The sequence below is a fragment of the Tympanuchus pallidicinctus genome, unplaced genomic scaffold, assembly GCF_026119805.1.
Source record: "Tympanuchus pallidicinctus isolate F22 unplaced genomic scaffold, pur_lepc_1.0 scaffold1, whole genome shotgun sequence".
NCBI classification, from domain to species: Eukaryota; Metazoa; Chordata; class Aves; order Galliformes; family Phasianidae; genus Tympanuchus; species Tympanuchus pallidicinctus.
In genome coordinates, this window is record NW_026294618.1 from 100,406,449 (window position 1) to 100,424,307 (window position 17,859).

The 17,859-nt window shown below is 39.2% G+C and overlaps 1 protein-coding gene across 2 annotated transcripts in view; it reads right to left on the reverse strand.

Moving 5' to 3' along the window:
* Positions 1-17,859, reverse strand: part of FBXO11 (F-box protein 11) — a 65,155-nt gene that overhangs the window by 27,916 nt on the left and 19,380 nt on the right. For both annotated transcript variants that reach the window (XM_052682154.1, XM_052682143.1), the window contains exons 2-3: positions 4,501-4,628; positions 4,313-4,394 (exon numbers count right to left, since the gene is read on the reverse strand). In XM_052682154.1, coding sequence (XP_052538114.1) covers positions 4,313-4,394; positions 4,501-4,628 — 210 coding nt within the window. The remainder of the gene's footprint in view (positions 1-4,312; positions 4,395-4,500; positions 4,629-17,859) is intronic.

Consider the following 17,859-nt stretch of genomic DNA (forward strand, 5'->3'; position numbering starts at 1 on the left):
CGTGTTTTCTCATAAAATTTAAAAAGAAAAATAAAAATGAAGCCAAATGAAGCACCAGTCTTGCCTGATGATTAGATTTTTTTTGAGAATTTTTTTTGAGAGCATTTTTTCAGAAAGGTTTGAGAATATGGCATTCTTCTCATTGCTTTGCAGAGACATCAGTGCACTTGATACCCCTGCCGTTGTGCACATCACATACAACAGCTTCTAGCAAAAAGGCCATCTGCAGTCTGCATTCTCATGAGGACCTTCCATGGCAGGTATCCTTGCAACAGGGTCGTTTTGTTTTCAGAGGTCATTTGTTTGGTTATTGCCTTTAAGATCTTTTCTCAGGCAGAACCATACAGAACAGCTTCCAACTTTTAGTGGATTTGTATGCAAGGCATTAAGAGCTTCTGCTATATTCATAATGCAATTACATCCATGTAATGCTCCTTGCATTATTAATTTTTTCCTAGAACATCTAAACCAAGGGAGCAATACAACTGTGATTTTGACTATTATAGAGACAATGCTGAAGCGACCCTCAGACAGAAGATTACCAAATTTGAGGGAGTTAGATTCGGAAAAACAGTTTTCAAATGAGGTCCCTCTCACATATACAAGATGGCAGAAACTCTGAAACACTGTTGACTCTGCAGTGACTTCCCCTACGCCTGTTCCTTGGGTGACATTCATACAACAGTGCAACAAGTGATTCACAAAAGCCAATTTCCCCTGCTGGTCTTTATAGTAACAAGAGAGGGGCAGAAGCTCTACATACACTCCACTCCAGTCAAACAAAAATCAATGCTGTACAAAAGGAAGAAGTCTCACCATTCTCTCTCAAAATAAATTTTTAAATTGCTAGTATTGATCACGGAGAGAAGGAAGAACCACCAGAACTTCTTCCTCATTCTTACCTGCCCCCCTCCACAGTAACATTTTTCTGGACCGACTCTTCAGTGCAGCTTGTTAACAAGCTACAGCATGGGTGCAAGGAAGGAGACAGGAATGAATGTCCAAAAGTCAGGCAAGATGGTTCTTTCCAGTAGCAGTATTATTAATGCCATACACTTTATTATTATTTTTAATAATAAAAATATTACAGGCTAAAGCCAGTAGATTACCAAAACTAATGCAGTGCAAGCAAGTAGTCTGGAAAGGTCTTATGTTCAAGATAGACTTGTAGAACCCAAGATACAGGGAACATGTGCCAACTCATGAGGTGAGTACAGCCAAGAGTCATCCAAAAATGCTACCTGCACATTAAGTGCTGGTTTTTAAGAAGGTATTTTTCCACTGGAGTTGAAGTTTTTTGTGTATCAAACAGGCAACAGCAAGTCATTCTACAGTCCTAATTACCCTTGAAAGGCATCACAGGATTGCTGGGCATTGCTTCGGAATTCATCTTTTTCTGGTAGCATTCCAGTTAGATGTGGAGATACAGTCTTAAAAGCTAAAACGTAATGTTGTGAACGCAGGACAGTAAATATTCTCAGAGACCTCCCATGACCTGTCTTCTGCTTTTAACACACTAATGTTTGAGGCATGCAATATTATTTTCCTCCCTAGACAATTGGTTTCTTGATTAAACAGCCTGCAGAACTTCATCTTCCTTTATGTTTACATATAAGTTAAGACTTGACTAAGTTTGAATGGAAAAGGGAAGTTCACTTGTATAGTGTCTCCCATTGCTCAGAATTTCTTTCTGTTTCCTTCCTAGGCCACAACACAAGATTAAAAAAACTGTATCTAAATGTGTTTCTGTAACTGGAAGAAATAGTAGCCAACTCTGACAGCACACAAAAAAATTTCTTCTTGAGGAAAAAACAACAACATCACATATTGCAATTTGCCTAGTTATTTTAACTGGAAGGCATTTAATTAGGCACTACTCACAAAATGGAGTGGTTTTTTTTCAAGCATTTGCTGTCCTCTTCCACCCTTACCTTACTTCCACCTTACTTCCTTCAGAAGTAAGACACTCAAGCTGCCTTTCTGCTCAGTCAGAGGCAAGGTGCAGGTATGTTCTTTTCAGCAGTTTACAAAAACAGACCTTTAAAACTACAATGCCCTACCTGGTGACTAAAGCAGAATTGTTAGTTTTCCAGCTGCCAGGAATAGCAGTACATTATCTCATATGCTTGAAAAGCTTTCATACTTAACCTTCATTTTGTCAATATGAATAAAAGTAAATGTTAAAAAAGACAAAATTTAAGAGGCTCTTACCAACCTTGACCACTACTCTAACATGACAATTCAAATACTAATGACTATTAATCAAGAGCTAATACAGTAAAAAGTTAAAAATTAGAAACATAGCTGACTACGTCATTCTTTTTCCACAGGATGTGCTTGAATTCAAATTCTTTCTATTTTTCTATTTTTATTTTTACTTCTGTTGATACTACAGCATTACCAAGGTGGAGGGCAGGAAAAGTTGCCTAAAAGTGAATTAGCCTTTGTACAGACGTGAAGATTGCCATCCTGTGAATCTTGAGTTGTAAATTATGTATTGTATGGATCCCCATTTTTGTCCATTTAATAGTGAGGGCAGTGACTAACAGCTTTTGCTTTGAACACAGGCCGTTAGTAAACATATTTTCTTGCTAAGAAACAGATGTCAGAAAACAAGGCATACATGATTTGGGATATCAATCTTTAGCAAAAGGAAAAAAATCCAAAAAGGCAGTAAGTTCTGTGAGCCATGGGCTATGGACTATGGCGTGAGAGGAACAAAAGCCCTGTGCAATAATAAACAAAAAGCAAGAGAACAGAAGACAAGTGGTACTGAAGGTTGAAAGACCACAGCGGAAGCAGACATTTACAGCTCAGTTGATACAAGGAGACAGTCAGAACTGAATTTAAAATTTGCTTATGCATCTGATGTAACAAACACAGCTCAATAATACTTTTTTCTTATCTAAACTTCTATTTTCTTCTTTTTTGATTGTTCTACTCAAAAGGGCTTAAGTGAAGTGGTTTGCATGTTTTCTGTGACGTGTGACTTTCTCATCAAGATGACTGTGTTCCTTAATCTTCCTGTCTCAGGATTGGAAGCCACTGTCCTTTAGCACCAGGACTATTTGGGCACAGAGTTGCAGAGAAAAGAAAAAAAATATGTCAAAACTTGAAATAATGAAAAAAACCTTTGGAATACTGTCAGGAAGAACACATTAAAATTTTGAAATAGCAACTATTTCAGAGCAGCAGTTGTTCTAAAATAAGGATGAAAATTAGGAATGGTCTTCTTCAGCTTCTGATTCTCATCCAGACGGATACACTTGAAAGCACTTCTCAGAGTCCATACAAGGAAGAATGGTTCTCTGCCCAGACATAACCCTGCATTACTAGACCCACACCTTCATTTCATCTACAGTTCTTAAGTAAATAGATATATGTTCCAAATGATAACATACCATTTCCACTCATGATATTCCAGAAACTCTCATGCTTACTCAGTCACAATAGCTACCATTATCTATGCTAACAACAACAAAAAGGCAAGAAGAAAATACCGTAGCAATTAGCACTGGCACAAATTTAAGAGTCCCATCTCAGAAAACTCAAAGGGAAAAAAGAGTAACCACCATCCATATTGTGAGAGATATTAACAGCAAGCAGTTTGACAAGAACACTCCCTTGTCCAGCTGTGACTGGTTTCAATACAATCTCAAGAGTACAATTACAAAAAACAGTTTACAATTCCATGCTGGAGAAGCCTCCACAATTCCAGTACCTTGCCCAAATGAGCTCAGTAATGCAACAAAAGCAACATGCAGCAAACATGTGGAAAATTCCCTTTTAAGTGTCAGGTGTGGTGTGAGGATTTTATACAAAATTACCCACGTCAATAAAGTAGGGAGGTCAGTAAGAGCATCATGAAAAATGTATCAGAAGAGAACAACCTTGAAGGAAAATCACAAACTGTTGAGAGAAATTGAGCTTATGATAGTAAGTCTTTGCACCATGCTCTCAGTATCAGAGTGGGAAATGAAACTGGAATTAAAATTACAAGCTGATGTTTGGTTTTGGTCATTTCAAGTACACAAACCTATGGTTAAATGATTCTTAAATGGTTACAGAAATTCAAAGAGGGAACGACAGCATGTAGGAGGGGATGTAAAATGGAAGGTTTGAAATAAAAATCTGTACTAGGGACCAGATTCTAAAGTCAGACTGAAACCAGAGTTCAAAATCTCAAGGTCAGAACAAGCTTCTAGTTGTCCTTTTACTGAAGTTTCTCAGTTGGAGAAAAGAGCAAAGCAGTTGGGGAGGGGGGCGGGTATCAAAGATGTATTCTGCCCCTTAATCTTTGCACAGTTATTACCTGATAAATCCTGGGATTTTCCAGATACTCTGGCACGTTTAGCTCGGTGACCAAAGTTTTCAGTAGCTGAAGTGGAGGCACCCTTTAACAAAATAAATCAGAATTAATTTGGTCACTAGGTAAGTTACAGAAAACGCTGTCTATTCTGAGACAATTACTACTTCACAGTTGAAACCAAACCAAGTTACCTCCATACTGTTCTTTGTAGGGCAAGCTGTTCTTTTAGGTAGAAGAGTTTTTCTGCGAAGTTGGTATGGACTGTTTTGTGCACCAGGACCTGATTCTTCTGCAACCATATCTGCAGGTACATCATCATCTGTCAATAACAACAAAAGTTTGTAAGTTAGAATTGTAGGGTGTTTTTTATACCATAAAAACCACAGATTCTCAGATAAATGCACCCAGTCAGGCAAGGGTGGGGAAAGTGCTAAAGCACAGGGAATATTTGATGAAACGTAGTTTTATGAATGCTGCGTCCACATTAAGAAGCACATTAAAAGCAGAAATGAATTAACCTCTGTTCAACACACATACATAGCAGCTACACCACAAGTTGTTCTTTTTTTTAAGAAAAGTGATTAAAAAAGGGTTTCACTTTATTTGCAGATGTTATTCACTATATTAATTTTATTACCCTATTAGCTCAAGCTTTTTACCTCTGTAAAACTATTGTAACAAGGACCACTGGAGCTTTGCTATTAAACAGAGGTTATTAAGAAAACCCTTAGAAAATATGGCATTTACTTCAAAACTCATGGCAGATTTTTCCAAAATATTTCAGGAATACTTCAGTATACAAATCCTTTGGTATAATGGAATAAGAAGACAGAACATGAAGTAGCTTTAAAGAGGGGAGGAAATGCAGAAAGTGTGATACCATTTTAAGATATTCATTTACTACATTTGATTCCTATATGTAAAATTATATGTATTTTTAATTATGCAACATATCCAGCAAATAAAGGAACTGTTTATCGTTAGACATCCTACAACTAGGATTTCATAATGCAATTACAGTAATTTAACAAAGACCAACACAAAAGTCTTCAAGAAAATAAATAAATCAAAGCCTTGTTTTCTGCTAAAGTAAAAGCTGTACTTTCTGCAGACACATAACTGTACAGGAAAAAAATCAGACTTATTTTTTGTTTTAATGCTTTTTCATTTTTGAACTGGATAAAACATAATGTACAAGTGATGGCCAGAAAAGCAATACTGTAGAATAAGTATTATAAGAATAATAAGTCTTCTTGAATGTATTAGCACGAAAAGACATAACTAAACAAAACCACCATAGCAAAAACACATAGTCTGCATCCTTCAAGTATTAAGACAGTCCATGCTCATAACACAAAAAGTTCTAAAACTATTCTTTCTTTACATTTCCAGATAATAATCTCATGCGCTTTTTTTCCCCAAACATACATTATAAGAGAATTGCATTTATGTAGGTTTATGCACCCTGTCATAGCCCAAGCTGCTATGCTAGTGACGCCTAACCAACAACAGTCTGAAGAAGAAGTTATCTCAGAGCCTTCTTGCTCTTTTCCAACTCCGCCTTTTTGCTTGCAGCAACATGAATTGAGCGCAGTGAGTGAAACCTTCAACATTTTTTAAAATAACAAAACTCCTAAGTTAAGCCAGATCAGCTTACTCACCCTCTGCCCCCCCCGTTACTTACTTGACAGACCCACTAGCACTGCAGGACTTCTCTGTCTCTGAAGGATTGCTTATCCATTACACAGAGAAATACCAATGCATGACCTGCAGTGTATGTCCCCATGGCACGGCCAGCACAGCTCTGGCATCGTGCTCCCACTGGAGGCTGTTGATGCCTTACTAGGTGACTGACCGCACCCCCAGGATTCAGCCATGGAATTTTACGTGTTTGTGACACCTCTGACAGAAAATATTGTCGTCAAGCAAACCACAAGGCATCAGAAGCGGGAAGAGAAAGCCTACGAGAGAAGAGCTCCCAGTTTCCCTTCACACAGCCATGGCGGGGAGCTGTGGCTCTGAAGCGGGCCTTGCAGCAGCCCAGAGCAAGGCTCCCTCACAACCAAACTGTGGCACCGGAGTGTGCTCAAACACTGCATGCCTCTAAATTCACACCCATATTTCCTTGTCTACAGTCGAATAGAGTAATTATTAATTCTGTTGCTGATCCCTGGTACTTAGGGATTTCGAGCATCTTAAGCCTCTTCTCATTTCACAGTGAATGTGGGCATGTCAGAACAGCAATATTTTTTTCTTGTTCTTCGTAGTAAATACAATAGTTCAAAACTGCCCCATAGAACACAGGAAAAATATAATAAGCAAAAGAAAAAAAAAAATCAAAGCGCAGTGGTTTGATCTCTCCGTAGGCGATGAAAAGGGCAATGGGAAAACCCCAATTGGGTTCTTAAAAGAAAACCAGCAGAAGCTGCTGAACATATAACATATTACCACTGCAAAGAAGACAGAAGTCTGTGGGGGTAGCGTGGAAGTAAAGGTCAGTTTGGCTGAAACACGGAGAGACTGGCTAAGCAGAAAGGAATCGTACTCATTTTTTTCACAGCAGATTTAGAAGGATGGCAAGAGTCCTGCTCCAAGATCACCTTCCTAGCACAGATGACATTAAGAGATGCACTCATTCACTCACACTTCACAGCAGGCACTGGAAGAATTAAAATCTCTTTCTTCTATCTGGCTAGCAAGGAGGGCACCTGAGGGAAGCATGGATGTGAGCAGCAAGGCCCAGGAGCAGGGCAGGAGCACTGATGTTACCTCTCCCTAAAGGAGTAACATGACAACACTCATAATTTTGCCTGGAAACCTTCTGTGCTAAGCAAGCATTCTGAAAATTCTCCCCTAGAAACACTCACATAAACGCAGCCCTGTTTTAAGGAAAGAAAAAATGACAGTCTCAATGCCTCCAAAACATTTTGAGAAAACCAACTGAAGTGCAACAGTCCTGGGCTGGCTACTGCATCTACTAACAAAAATAAAAGGCATTATCAATGTCTGCTGATGGTAGAAGCGTTTGCCTGATAAAAGCCATTAAACAAATTCAGGGGAGCATGTGTGTAATATTAATGCTCTCATACAACACCTGCTGAAATGACTCCCAGATGCTGTCAAAATTTTAAGTCAATACATTTGTGGCATAAGAGATTAAAAAAGCTGCGTCTGTTCTCAAACATTTACTTGCAATGCTTTATATGAGTTGTATTATGTAAGAAGATAGAAATATTTTATTTGAAATTATTGCTTTTCAAATTAAAGGGTCAAAACCTGTGCCCATAAAACACATAGGAAGATATGCTGCCAACCCGTTGAGATGATAGCCCTCACCACTTTTCACTGCCTAGAACCGCAATGCCTAAGAAAGGAAAAGTAAAGCTTAAGGGAATAGAAAAGGAAGAAAAAAACGCAAAAAAGGACAGAAATAAACTATCTAGAGAATAGAACTACACGGCTGTAGTTCTGTGTTGGCACTTACAATAGTTACAAAAACATGAACATCTCAGTAACAAATTATCAGCACTACAAAAAAAAAAAAAAAGGAGAAACCACCACCATTTTTCTTTCAATAAAAACAGTCTGGGAGCGAGCTGTTAAATGGCTGTATGTTTCAGCAGCACAACAGGAACTCATCTCATGTCCTTGCAAACCCTTCCAAAGAAATGTCACATTCTTTTATGAGCAGATACAGTAGCAAGTAAGAAATGACTGCATATGTGTAAGGTACATTCTACTCCTTACCTGAGAGAAAAACAAAACAAAGCAAAAACATCCATGGACCTTTCCCACCAGTTCAGGGCAGCACTTAAGGCTTAGTTTATGTTATACATTGCAGATCCATGTAGTCTGTAGTTCGGAGTGGAGAATGCAGAGGAGACCACGTTCATTCAGGAGATGTCTGAATATTTAACTCATCTTCAAAGAGAAAGCCACTAGCTGGGAATACCACAATAAAAAAATCTCAACAACTGAGGAAAACAAAGTGCAAAGACAGAACAGAATCATTCATTTAGAAAGAACCTACAGGGGTCATCGAGTCCAACTGCAAGAAGTTATTCATTGAAGCAAGACCTAACATCACAACGGCAAGAGCATTTTATGGTCTTCCGTGGTCAAGCTCTGGAAGATGTATGCATTCTTCCCTCTTCATTTTATGTTTAACGGTAAAAGAAAATGTTGAACTAAGAAGTAAATGAGTTCACAGCTACCAGTAGCCCTAAAACAAAGACTCTGATAAACACGGTGGTGTGTTTTAATTATCATTATCCAAATCCTTCAGTACTTTCCAAGCAGTATTCAAAGCAACTTTACTCACACAGATAAAACTATAGAGGTGGCACTTTTCTAAGGTTCTGATGGCACAGGTGAACAAGGACCTTACTCTCTGACAGGAGACAAGGCTGTTCGGAACTGGAAGCAAGAAAAAGATTCAGATATCTCCATTCTGAGTTGCAGGCACCAGTCTGTAGTGGTAACAAACCTAAGTCAAAGACTGCATGCTTTCAGAAGGACTCTAGAAAGATCAGACTGAACATACAGAATAAAGTGATTCTGCCTTCTGGAAAACCACAACTAGACAAAACAACCACTACTGACTGCTAGGATACTTCAAGCATTCACACAATTTCTAAGCTGATAATAAACCACTGATATCTTCTTCTCTAACACTACCCAAAGCTTATTGTAACAGTCTATTTGATAAACAAGTCTTAGTGTGTTCACATGTGGAATTTGTTGTATATGAAGATAATTATTTCTGTATGAGAACTGAAATTCTTGGTACTCGCATAAAGCAAAAAAATTATTTTTGGAATTTACATTTTAAGGTTTTAAACATCAATAATCAAATGAGACAGCTTATTACTCTTTGGAATTAGGTCATGCAGTGTAAGATAACATGATGACCTAAAAAGTGTAAGAATAGATCGGATTGATGCTCAACTCTATTTTTATTTGCTCAAAAGCTTGTGCTCTACAAGACATCTATTTTAATTTACTTTTTTTAACCACAAGGAAGATGATAACTATACAGAGTACTTAAGACTCAGAATATTTCTTCTGTTCTTTGGATGCAATGAAAATTAACTTATCTAAGAATCCAATCTTTTCTCCAACTCAGCTCATAGTGAAGCTCATTACATCAATCCTTATGTAGGTCACCCAAATCAGATGAAAAGGAAAGCATTCTGACAAAGGTCTGTGAGGTCAAGTTAGCACTATCAAAATGCTGAATATTAAAATACAGCTTATATACACAAGGCAAAAACTTAAGTTCTTAGAACTGGCACTAAGCAGGCAAAGTGAAAGTTGACAACAGGGAAAGAAACTGGCTGCAAGCCCAAAGCTTGTCCCCAGCTGTACTTCTTTAAAACTTATGGACAGTCATGAGCAGCTATTCACATCCCAGCCTCGTCCACAAGGGAATTCATAGTCTAAAACCATCTACCACAAAGCCATGTGTGGACACTAACTTAAAAACCCACTCAATACTACGATGAATATTTCCTTTTCAGAAGGCAGGAGCAGAAAGTGTTAACAAGGATCTGATTCAAAACTCTGGTTTCTTTCCAGAAAACGTCCCGCCACTCTTGCCATTATACTAGCACCCAATTAAAGAAAAGTGAAAAACAAATACATTATCATGTGTATTTTTATTAGACACACAGAATAACTGCACAGGTGCCTGCATACTTGAACTGCTTGTTGGATAACTCATTTTAGAAAAGGGAGGAAAGCTTTCTTAGAACTAGCAGCTCTAATAATCAGCCCTGGCAGGTTTCAAACAATAGTACCAACAGACCAGAGTAAGATAATGTTATTCCTCTGTATGTTTCCCCAGCTGATAACAGCATTACATCAAAGTAATAAACAGAACTCCAGGTGGCTGCTTTACAATTATTTTATTAAGGAGTTCCTCTCCAGCTTCATAGGCAGCTTGACTCCTGCTCTAAGCTTTCTTTGAGAAGAGACAAGGATCCTTTTTTGGATGCATTCCTCGTTAACAAAGCAATACTTTCAAGGCTGTGGCCTTGCTGCACAGTTCCTTGATGGTACAGGGAAAAAGCTGACCAAGTAGATTTTAAGGGTGCAAGAATGCAGTGTTTAAGCACTACATAAGAAGGGTACTTAGAAGCCCATCCTCATTACATTGCTACCAGTCGAGAAGGTCATCCTCCTCTTCAGCTTAAACACAGCAACTTTCAACTCATTAAAAACAGCACAGCCAGTGACAAGAATAAAGGCATCCCAAAAACACACTGAAAGAAGTTCGTGTGTTTTATTCTGCATTACAGCTGACCACAGCAACTGTTCTGATCAACCACCATATTTTAGCTTCTGGCTGTGCTTCAATGCACCTAAACACCAGCAAAACCAAACCTTTCCTCCTCATCTTCCTCTCAAGAAAATTCCTACCTTCTGAGGAAAAGGCATCTCAACCAGGAGATCTAAAACAAACAGGAGGCATATGAGACAATATATTATTCCCAATAAGCATAGCATAGCTGATCTATTAAGCAGAAAGGTCACATTCTTTAATCACACAAAATCTGGATATTAATGATAACCATAAACTACAAAGAATGAATTAGGAGTTTATAAATAACTCTCCTTAGCAACGCTAAAGAACGTATGTCAGGTGGGTTTTGTGTGTCTGTTTCTGATATCTTAAAAACAAAAAAAGTGGGGGAAAACACAGTACAGGAGTGAGCAATTCAGTGAGAGTGCAGAGATTTTACTTGAGGTTATCTACATCTGCAATCTCAAGCTCTCTAGAGCCTCTAACCGATCCATTTGCAGAGATTCTCTTGCAGTGCACAGGAAGCTAAAGAAATCAGTCTCCCCTTGAAATGACAGGAAAGTTTATGTGTAATAAAATAATCCACATCGCTAGGAATCGCATTATGACCATCACTATTGCAACTATTCAAGCATAACTCCCATAGAGCATAATCTCAGGGCACAATCATTTCACCCAACTTTCAGGAAATGAAAGCCTCCCACAGATCTCTTTGCCACGAACCACGTCTGCACAGCACTGCTGTAATGCTGGGAGGGGTGGTGGCAAAATCCCCTGCTGCTACCCCCAGCAGCAGATTGAGAAATGCTTGCCATGCAGAGCCATCTGCCCTGCTGGGACTCTATCAGAACTGACTGACATCTATCAATACATTGGCTCAGAAGGAACCCAGTTACGTCAAGGAGCAGTGATATACTGAACTAGCAATTTCCTAAGATTCTGTAAAATAAAAGTTTCTGAGATGCCTACCATGACAACTAAGGGCAGTCATCAATCTGTCTTGCAGCAGCAAACAAGCCAAGAAATAGGAAAATTAATTCAAGACGTAAGCTGAAATATTTCAGAATTTGTTAGACTAATAGGTGGAGTTAAGACAACAGATTACATGCAAATCAAGGAGTGTTCTGGGACTCATTAATAATTATTATAGAAATTCTACACATATCTGGAGAAGCTTGCTGCAGAAATTTCCCTAGGGCTAGGTATCTAACTACCCTCAGACTGTGCAGACCAGCAGCCAAGGGTGACTGAGAAGGTCTCCTTCCACAAAAGATTTCTTTTGAGCATCAATATGTCTCTTCATAGTTAAAACATTAAACAGAATAGAAAATGGCCAGCGACAATGCAAGTTTGGGCTCTGTTTAAGAATCTACAGGTCAATCTCATCCATTTAAGACTAGAAAGAAGAATACTTAAATTGGGAAGTGATTGGCCCAGAATTGTATATGACTGTGACAACAAAGTTAAAAGGCAAGTGAGATGAAAGACCAGACAGCTCTTCCTGTGTGCTGGAGATGAGATGGGCACAGCCAGCACGGTGTTTACCTCTCTAAGCAGGAAGAAAAAGCAGACCGCTAGTGTTTAAAGCTTACTGGTTTGAGCTGTCATTCCTTTCTGTCTGTACCTTACAATTATGTTACAGTAAAGGAAGAAAAAGCAAAATTAGCCATCAACATAAGCACTCTGTATAATTTAATGTTACAGTAGGAAAACAGGACCACCATGAAAACAGCACATTTTGATTAATGGGTTTTTATAGATCCCAGATAACATTTTCATGTAGTCTGCTGGATTGTTTTGTTTCTGAAGGCTACAAAACCTTTTTTTTTTTTTCTTTCAATCCCTACTGGTACAATCACATACCGCCCACCACAAGAAGTTTCTAAGTTGTATTTGGCTGCAGTTGCCATTTACCTAAAACCATTGGTCCAGGAGGAAGCAAAGGGTCTCCACATGGACTCAGACCCGGTAACCTTGACATAGCAGGGAGGGAAAAAAGGACACTTTGAGAGAGATTAATACCCATGGTTTTGGATACCCAACAGCACGTCACTAAAAAAAATTAACTGTGAACTGCAAAAGTTCGAGTACATGTTCTGCTATCTCTTCTGACTGTTTCTCCTAACTCATCATTACAGTGATATTAAACACATGCACTGCTTCCTTCTCCCTTACCCACAGCCCAAGTACCACCATCAACATTCATGCTACTTTGAATGTCATGGTGGAAATGGAGAATTACAAACTACTGGCATTTGAACAGCCTGACAAGAAACAGTGTGCTGAAAACCTAAAAACACTACAGAACAAGGAGGAGAAGAAGAGAGGTAGGTAGTGGGAGGAAATCGAAGCAAGAATCCCCATAAAGTACTGGTGTTTTGGTGTTTTGCATTGAGCAAAACAGAATCTCTACTGCAGGGGTATTTACTTGTAATCTGACTTTAAAAAAGGCCATTTGATGATGATTAAGACAGCAACAATAACAAAAACAAAGCAAGCCTCATTTAGCCTTGGCTCTATCAAAAGCATGTTGCATTTAACATAGTTTGGAACGATCCTGCATTTTTTTGAAGACTTGCTCTGAGTCACACGAATCTGATCACTATTTACTCAAAACTTTTCAAAATGCCTTTCCTAGCATTCTATTACTTGAATTACAAACTCCAAAGTGCCTGACAAGAGCAGGAAAGCATGGCTCTGTTTAGCTGCAGGGAAATGACTGCGTAAAAACAACATGGGGAACTGCAACAAAACTAAGCAACATCAGGGCTTGGAAAGAAAATTCCTTGTTAGTAATTACTTACTTGTTAGCACGTTATGTTCTTAGGATGGGTTATCAAAGTTAACACCAAATTATAAAATACCACTGTAGTTGGACACTTCTGATTTTGTTAGTGACAGTAAAAATGAAAAACTACCATCAATAACAAGTACTGCAGGAAGAATGGCCAACAGTTCTTAAGAAAGCAAATTGTATAGAACCACCAGCCGTATTCAAGCCTTCTACTCCAGGAGATAAGACTAAAAAGGTTCTCTATTTGGTTTTAAAACAGCAGCAATTATGTAAATACAAATTAGATGAGCATTATGGTCTGCCTTCCATCCACAAGTGTCAGGAAAGCTAGAAACAAAGTTATGTATTTGATGCTCAAGGAAGCTGCAGTACAGAGAGGATTTCCTCTTCCTTGCTCTGTGGGACAAGGATCCCCGAGCACCTCAACCCTACAGTCACTACAGCAGCTACTGAAGTAGCTGTAACTACAAAGTACTCACAACATTTCAGAGACAAAACCAGCAAAAACCAAAACTAACCAAACCAAAACACCAGCAGCCATAACTGCTACTTTATGTGCATACATGCGTGGAAGAGGTGCAAGAGGTAAAAGTCAAAGTGCATTTAACATTTATTGTGGGTTTTTTTGGCAGCTAATTACTGATTTATTTAAAAATAAAATGTGAAGTAAAAGTGAAGAGGCGGCTTCAATTAAGTTTTCAAATTGAGATGTGTTCACAATGAATTCTCCCAAGTTTAGAGCTTTGCAGGTGATGCCCTGTATTTAGATGAACTATGTATCACTACTGACAATATCTTGGAGAAACTGTTTTTCCTGTGGTCTCAATGTGGCCAAAGCTCTCTTTTAGTAAGCAATACAGAAACATGATCTGATGAAGAAAGTAATAATTGCCAACAGCTTCAACTGCAGATTTTTTTATTTGAAGATGAGAGGTGTTTGTAATCTGTACTTCAAATTTACTCTTAACAGCATTAAGAGAGATGATGAAGTCATAAGCTTGGTTACCTGACAGCAAGCATAAGTCACAGAGCAGAACACAACTACCAATCTTTCCACACTGTCTAAGACATCCAGAAGTAACTGCTGGAAGTTTTCACCACGTTGGTTTTCTTTCCTCCGCTGCCTTTTCAACCCAGTCCCTGTGTATAACCACAGCAGAATCCTGAACTTTGCTTCTTGTTAAACAGCTGCTCATTCTTTTGCACCCAGCTTTCCATTCTGCTTAACTTGCGCAGTTCTGGGAGTTCACCCATTTTACAACACATTTTATCGAGAAAACTGTGCACCTCAATACACAACATCTCCTGTCATGTCTGGATAGTACCATCACTATCGATCTGCATTGCGTATTTTCTCTCTGGCACATACACAAAGCATGGTAATTAGAGGACAAGATACTCTGGCAATTTAATGGACTAAACACATGCAGGAAAAAGTGAATCATTAAACCCTTTGTCTGACTGTATGTGCATTTCTGAATGCTTTTGTGACGGAACAGTTTATCTGGAAAATTAATGATAATATTAAAAGATATCATGAGTCCCCATGGCAGCTGCCTCACTGGGACTCCTCCGTCCTACAAGTGCTGACTCCCCTTTTCCTGCTCCCTCCCATATTTCCAAGTGTTCCACAAGCCTGTGCCGCTTGATCCTGTTTTACTTTTTCAGGAACAGTAAGTGCTGAACAAATACATGGAGCTTGGAAACGCTGCTCTTTGCATGTGCACAGCTGCTGAGCATTCTTCTCCAAACAATTCTGATTATATATACAAAAATACATCATAGAAAAAGTCACGTATACGGCCTAGGAGCAGTTCCAAGCTCACTGATCTACTTCACACTTCACCAAAATAATTCTGCCTGGTGCATCAACTAACTGGTTTGGTCAGTCGCAATACCTCAGTAGAGGAGGGCTCCAACTCTTAATTTACTGTTGTTTTTAGGTCATCCAACTATACCCTTAAAAGGCTGCAGGAATAAAGAGTATTAAATCAGAAAGGAACACCATGCTGCAAAACAGGTGAATGGCTAAAAAGCCTTCTGGTAAGTTTTGTGTGACAGAATCTTACAGGTAAGATTTGAATGGTTTGTCCTTCAAAATAGATAATTATCTGAAAAATCAAAAATAAAAACCTTATCTTATGTCCAAAAGTAAGGGGAGAAAACATGAAGGCACTGGAAGGATTTTACAAACAAATAAATGAACAGAATTTCATCTGAACATAATGAGATGCTTCTTTACTGTGTGGGTGACAGCACTGGCACAGCCTTCCCAGATAGGCTGCGCAGTCTCCTCCTTGATGGTCTTCAACAGCCACCAGGACATGGGTCTGGGCACCCTGCTCTGGATGGCCCTGCTAGTCCATGGGCCAGAGCACATGGCCTGCAGAGGACCCTTCCAATCTAAACCATTCTGAGAATCTGAAGCAAACTTCAGCACCTCTGTATTCCCTTCTCCTCTCTGCAAGTCTGTAAAAACCTCAGCCAAAGCTAGCTCTTGCCACTCAGAGTTATCCCAGCATCCTGACATGAATGACCAAATCAAAGTACCTAACAAGAAAACTGTTGTCTCAATATCACACAGCTCTCTCTGACAGCTTGTTAGGAGCATGGCCATGTAGTTAGTGAAGAGAGAGGTCACCATCACAGGGCAATTAAATCATCGCTTGACTTTCATGCACTGAACAGTCAGGCAACCACTCTCCTACAGGAGATGCTCTGGGCTCCCAGTCATCTTCATGTCCCTTTACGGACTCTCTCCAGAAGTTCCAGAAGTTCTCTTCCTTTCTTCAGAAGGGGAGCCTAGAACTGGACACAGCATTCCAGATGTGGGTTCAACCAGAGCACAGCAGAGAAGGATGATCACCTCCCTCACCCTGCTGGCAAAAAAGATGCACCCAAGGATACTGTCAGCTTTCCTGGCCACAAGGGCACACTGCTGGCTGGCAGTCATGACCTTCACAACTGTAAATTCAAGTATGCTGGAACACACTGAAAAAACCCCACAACTAAGATCCATACCAGCTAGAAAAACAGCATAATAATATATTCAATCTCCTACACCTCTGTTCTAAATTACAGTCAATTTGCTAAAAGTGAAACCACATGCAATAGCTCTCCCTTACAAGGTATGTTCTCAAACTAATGAAACTACAGGCTGCACTAAGATGGTTATATAACACCAGTGAATTAAATTTATTTTCTTTGCCCTATTTTCTGTCAGTCTTGGTAATCATCACCCTAGTTTCAGCTTCGTTCATTGAGTGATCCTGTCACAGTCTCACTCGTTCCTTACTTACCAACCTGACACACCTGCAAACTACTCAACTGTTCCACTGTTACTCATTTGTAAGAACACCTAGAGAGACAGCCATGTTAGTCACTACAGACATAGCAGGGAGGGAAACCCAAGCTTACCCTGATGAGCTTTGTAGACAGGTTCACAAGCACAACTGGAACAGCAGAAGATAAGCACACTAATTAATTGAGCCTTCCACCCCCTCCACACAAGCATATACCGGCATGCTGACCGTGCAGTTCTGTGATTACATGAACAATGTTCATTTCTCTTTTTCCCTGCTAGCTTGCTAACAGAGAAAAGAGATGGCCATAAGCAATCTGGAAGGATGGCCACATTGGTTAAAAACCCTGTTCTCAATGACTTGCCTGAAACTGACAGAGCCAATTCAGAACTGCCATCTCAAGATGCTTTACTTGATTCACGAGCATATGAATGATTAATGTTTCCCAGATGTCTGCCAAGAAGGTTTTAAAAGACACTGCAACTTACATTCTTTCAACTGCTGCTTCCTTCTAACATCACTGCTATACAATGGGAGTAGAATAGGTGTTTTATTTGAATGCCTTTGAATTTAAATACTGCTGAAAACTGCTGGTGACAAGAAAGAAGGATCTACTGGACACCAGCTTCCAACATTAGATCTGAATTAATTTACTCTCTGCCAAAGCTTAGGAGAGCAATTCAGCACCAGAAGTCCTTCATTTCATTAACTACAAGTAACTCATTTTTCTTTACTGGACTTGCAAACTATGCAGAAACAATTGTGGTCATTAATCCATAATTGAAATTTTAACAGAACAGCCGCTATTCCTCTGCAAGATAACGAAAGCATCCTGATGTCACACAAGCAATACGTGTGTTTCAGAAACTTACAACCCCCCACAAAAGGTATATGGATAGCAGTTAAGTTTGTCAAGAGCACACACATCCCATGGTTTCTCTGTGCTCTCAAGGGCTGGACAAGCAGGCATTATTCAAAACCTGCAAAAGGTGAAGTTTCTGGACAGCAAGAATAGAAGGCTACTTGGAAATATGGATTACATCTTGAAGAACCTCATCACTGTACAGTAGCTATCTGACAGCATTTTCCCCTACCTTCACCTGCTACATGTCAGAGCATAGCCCACCACTGATGTAAACTAACAAGAAAG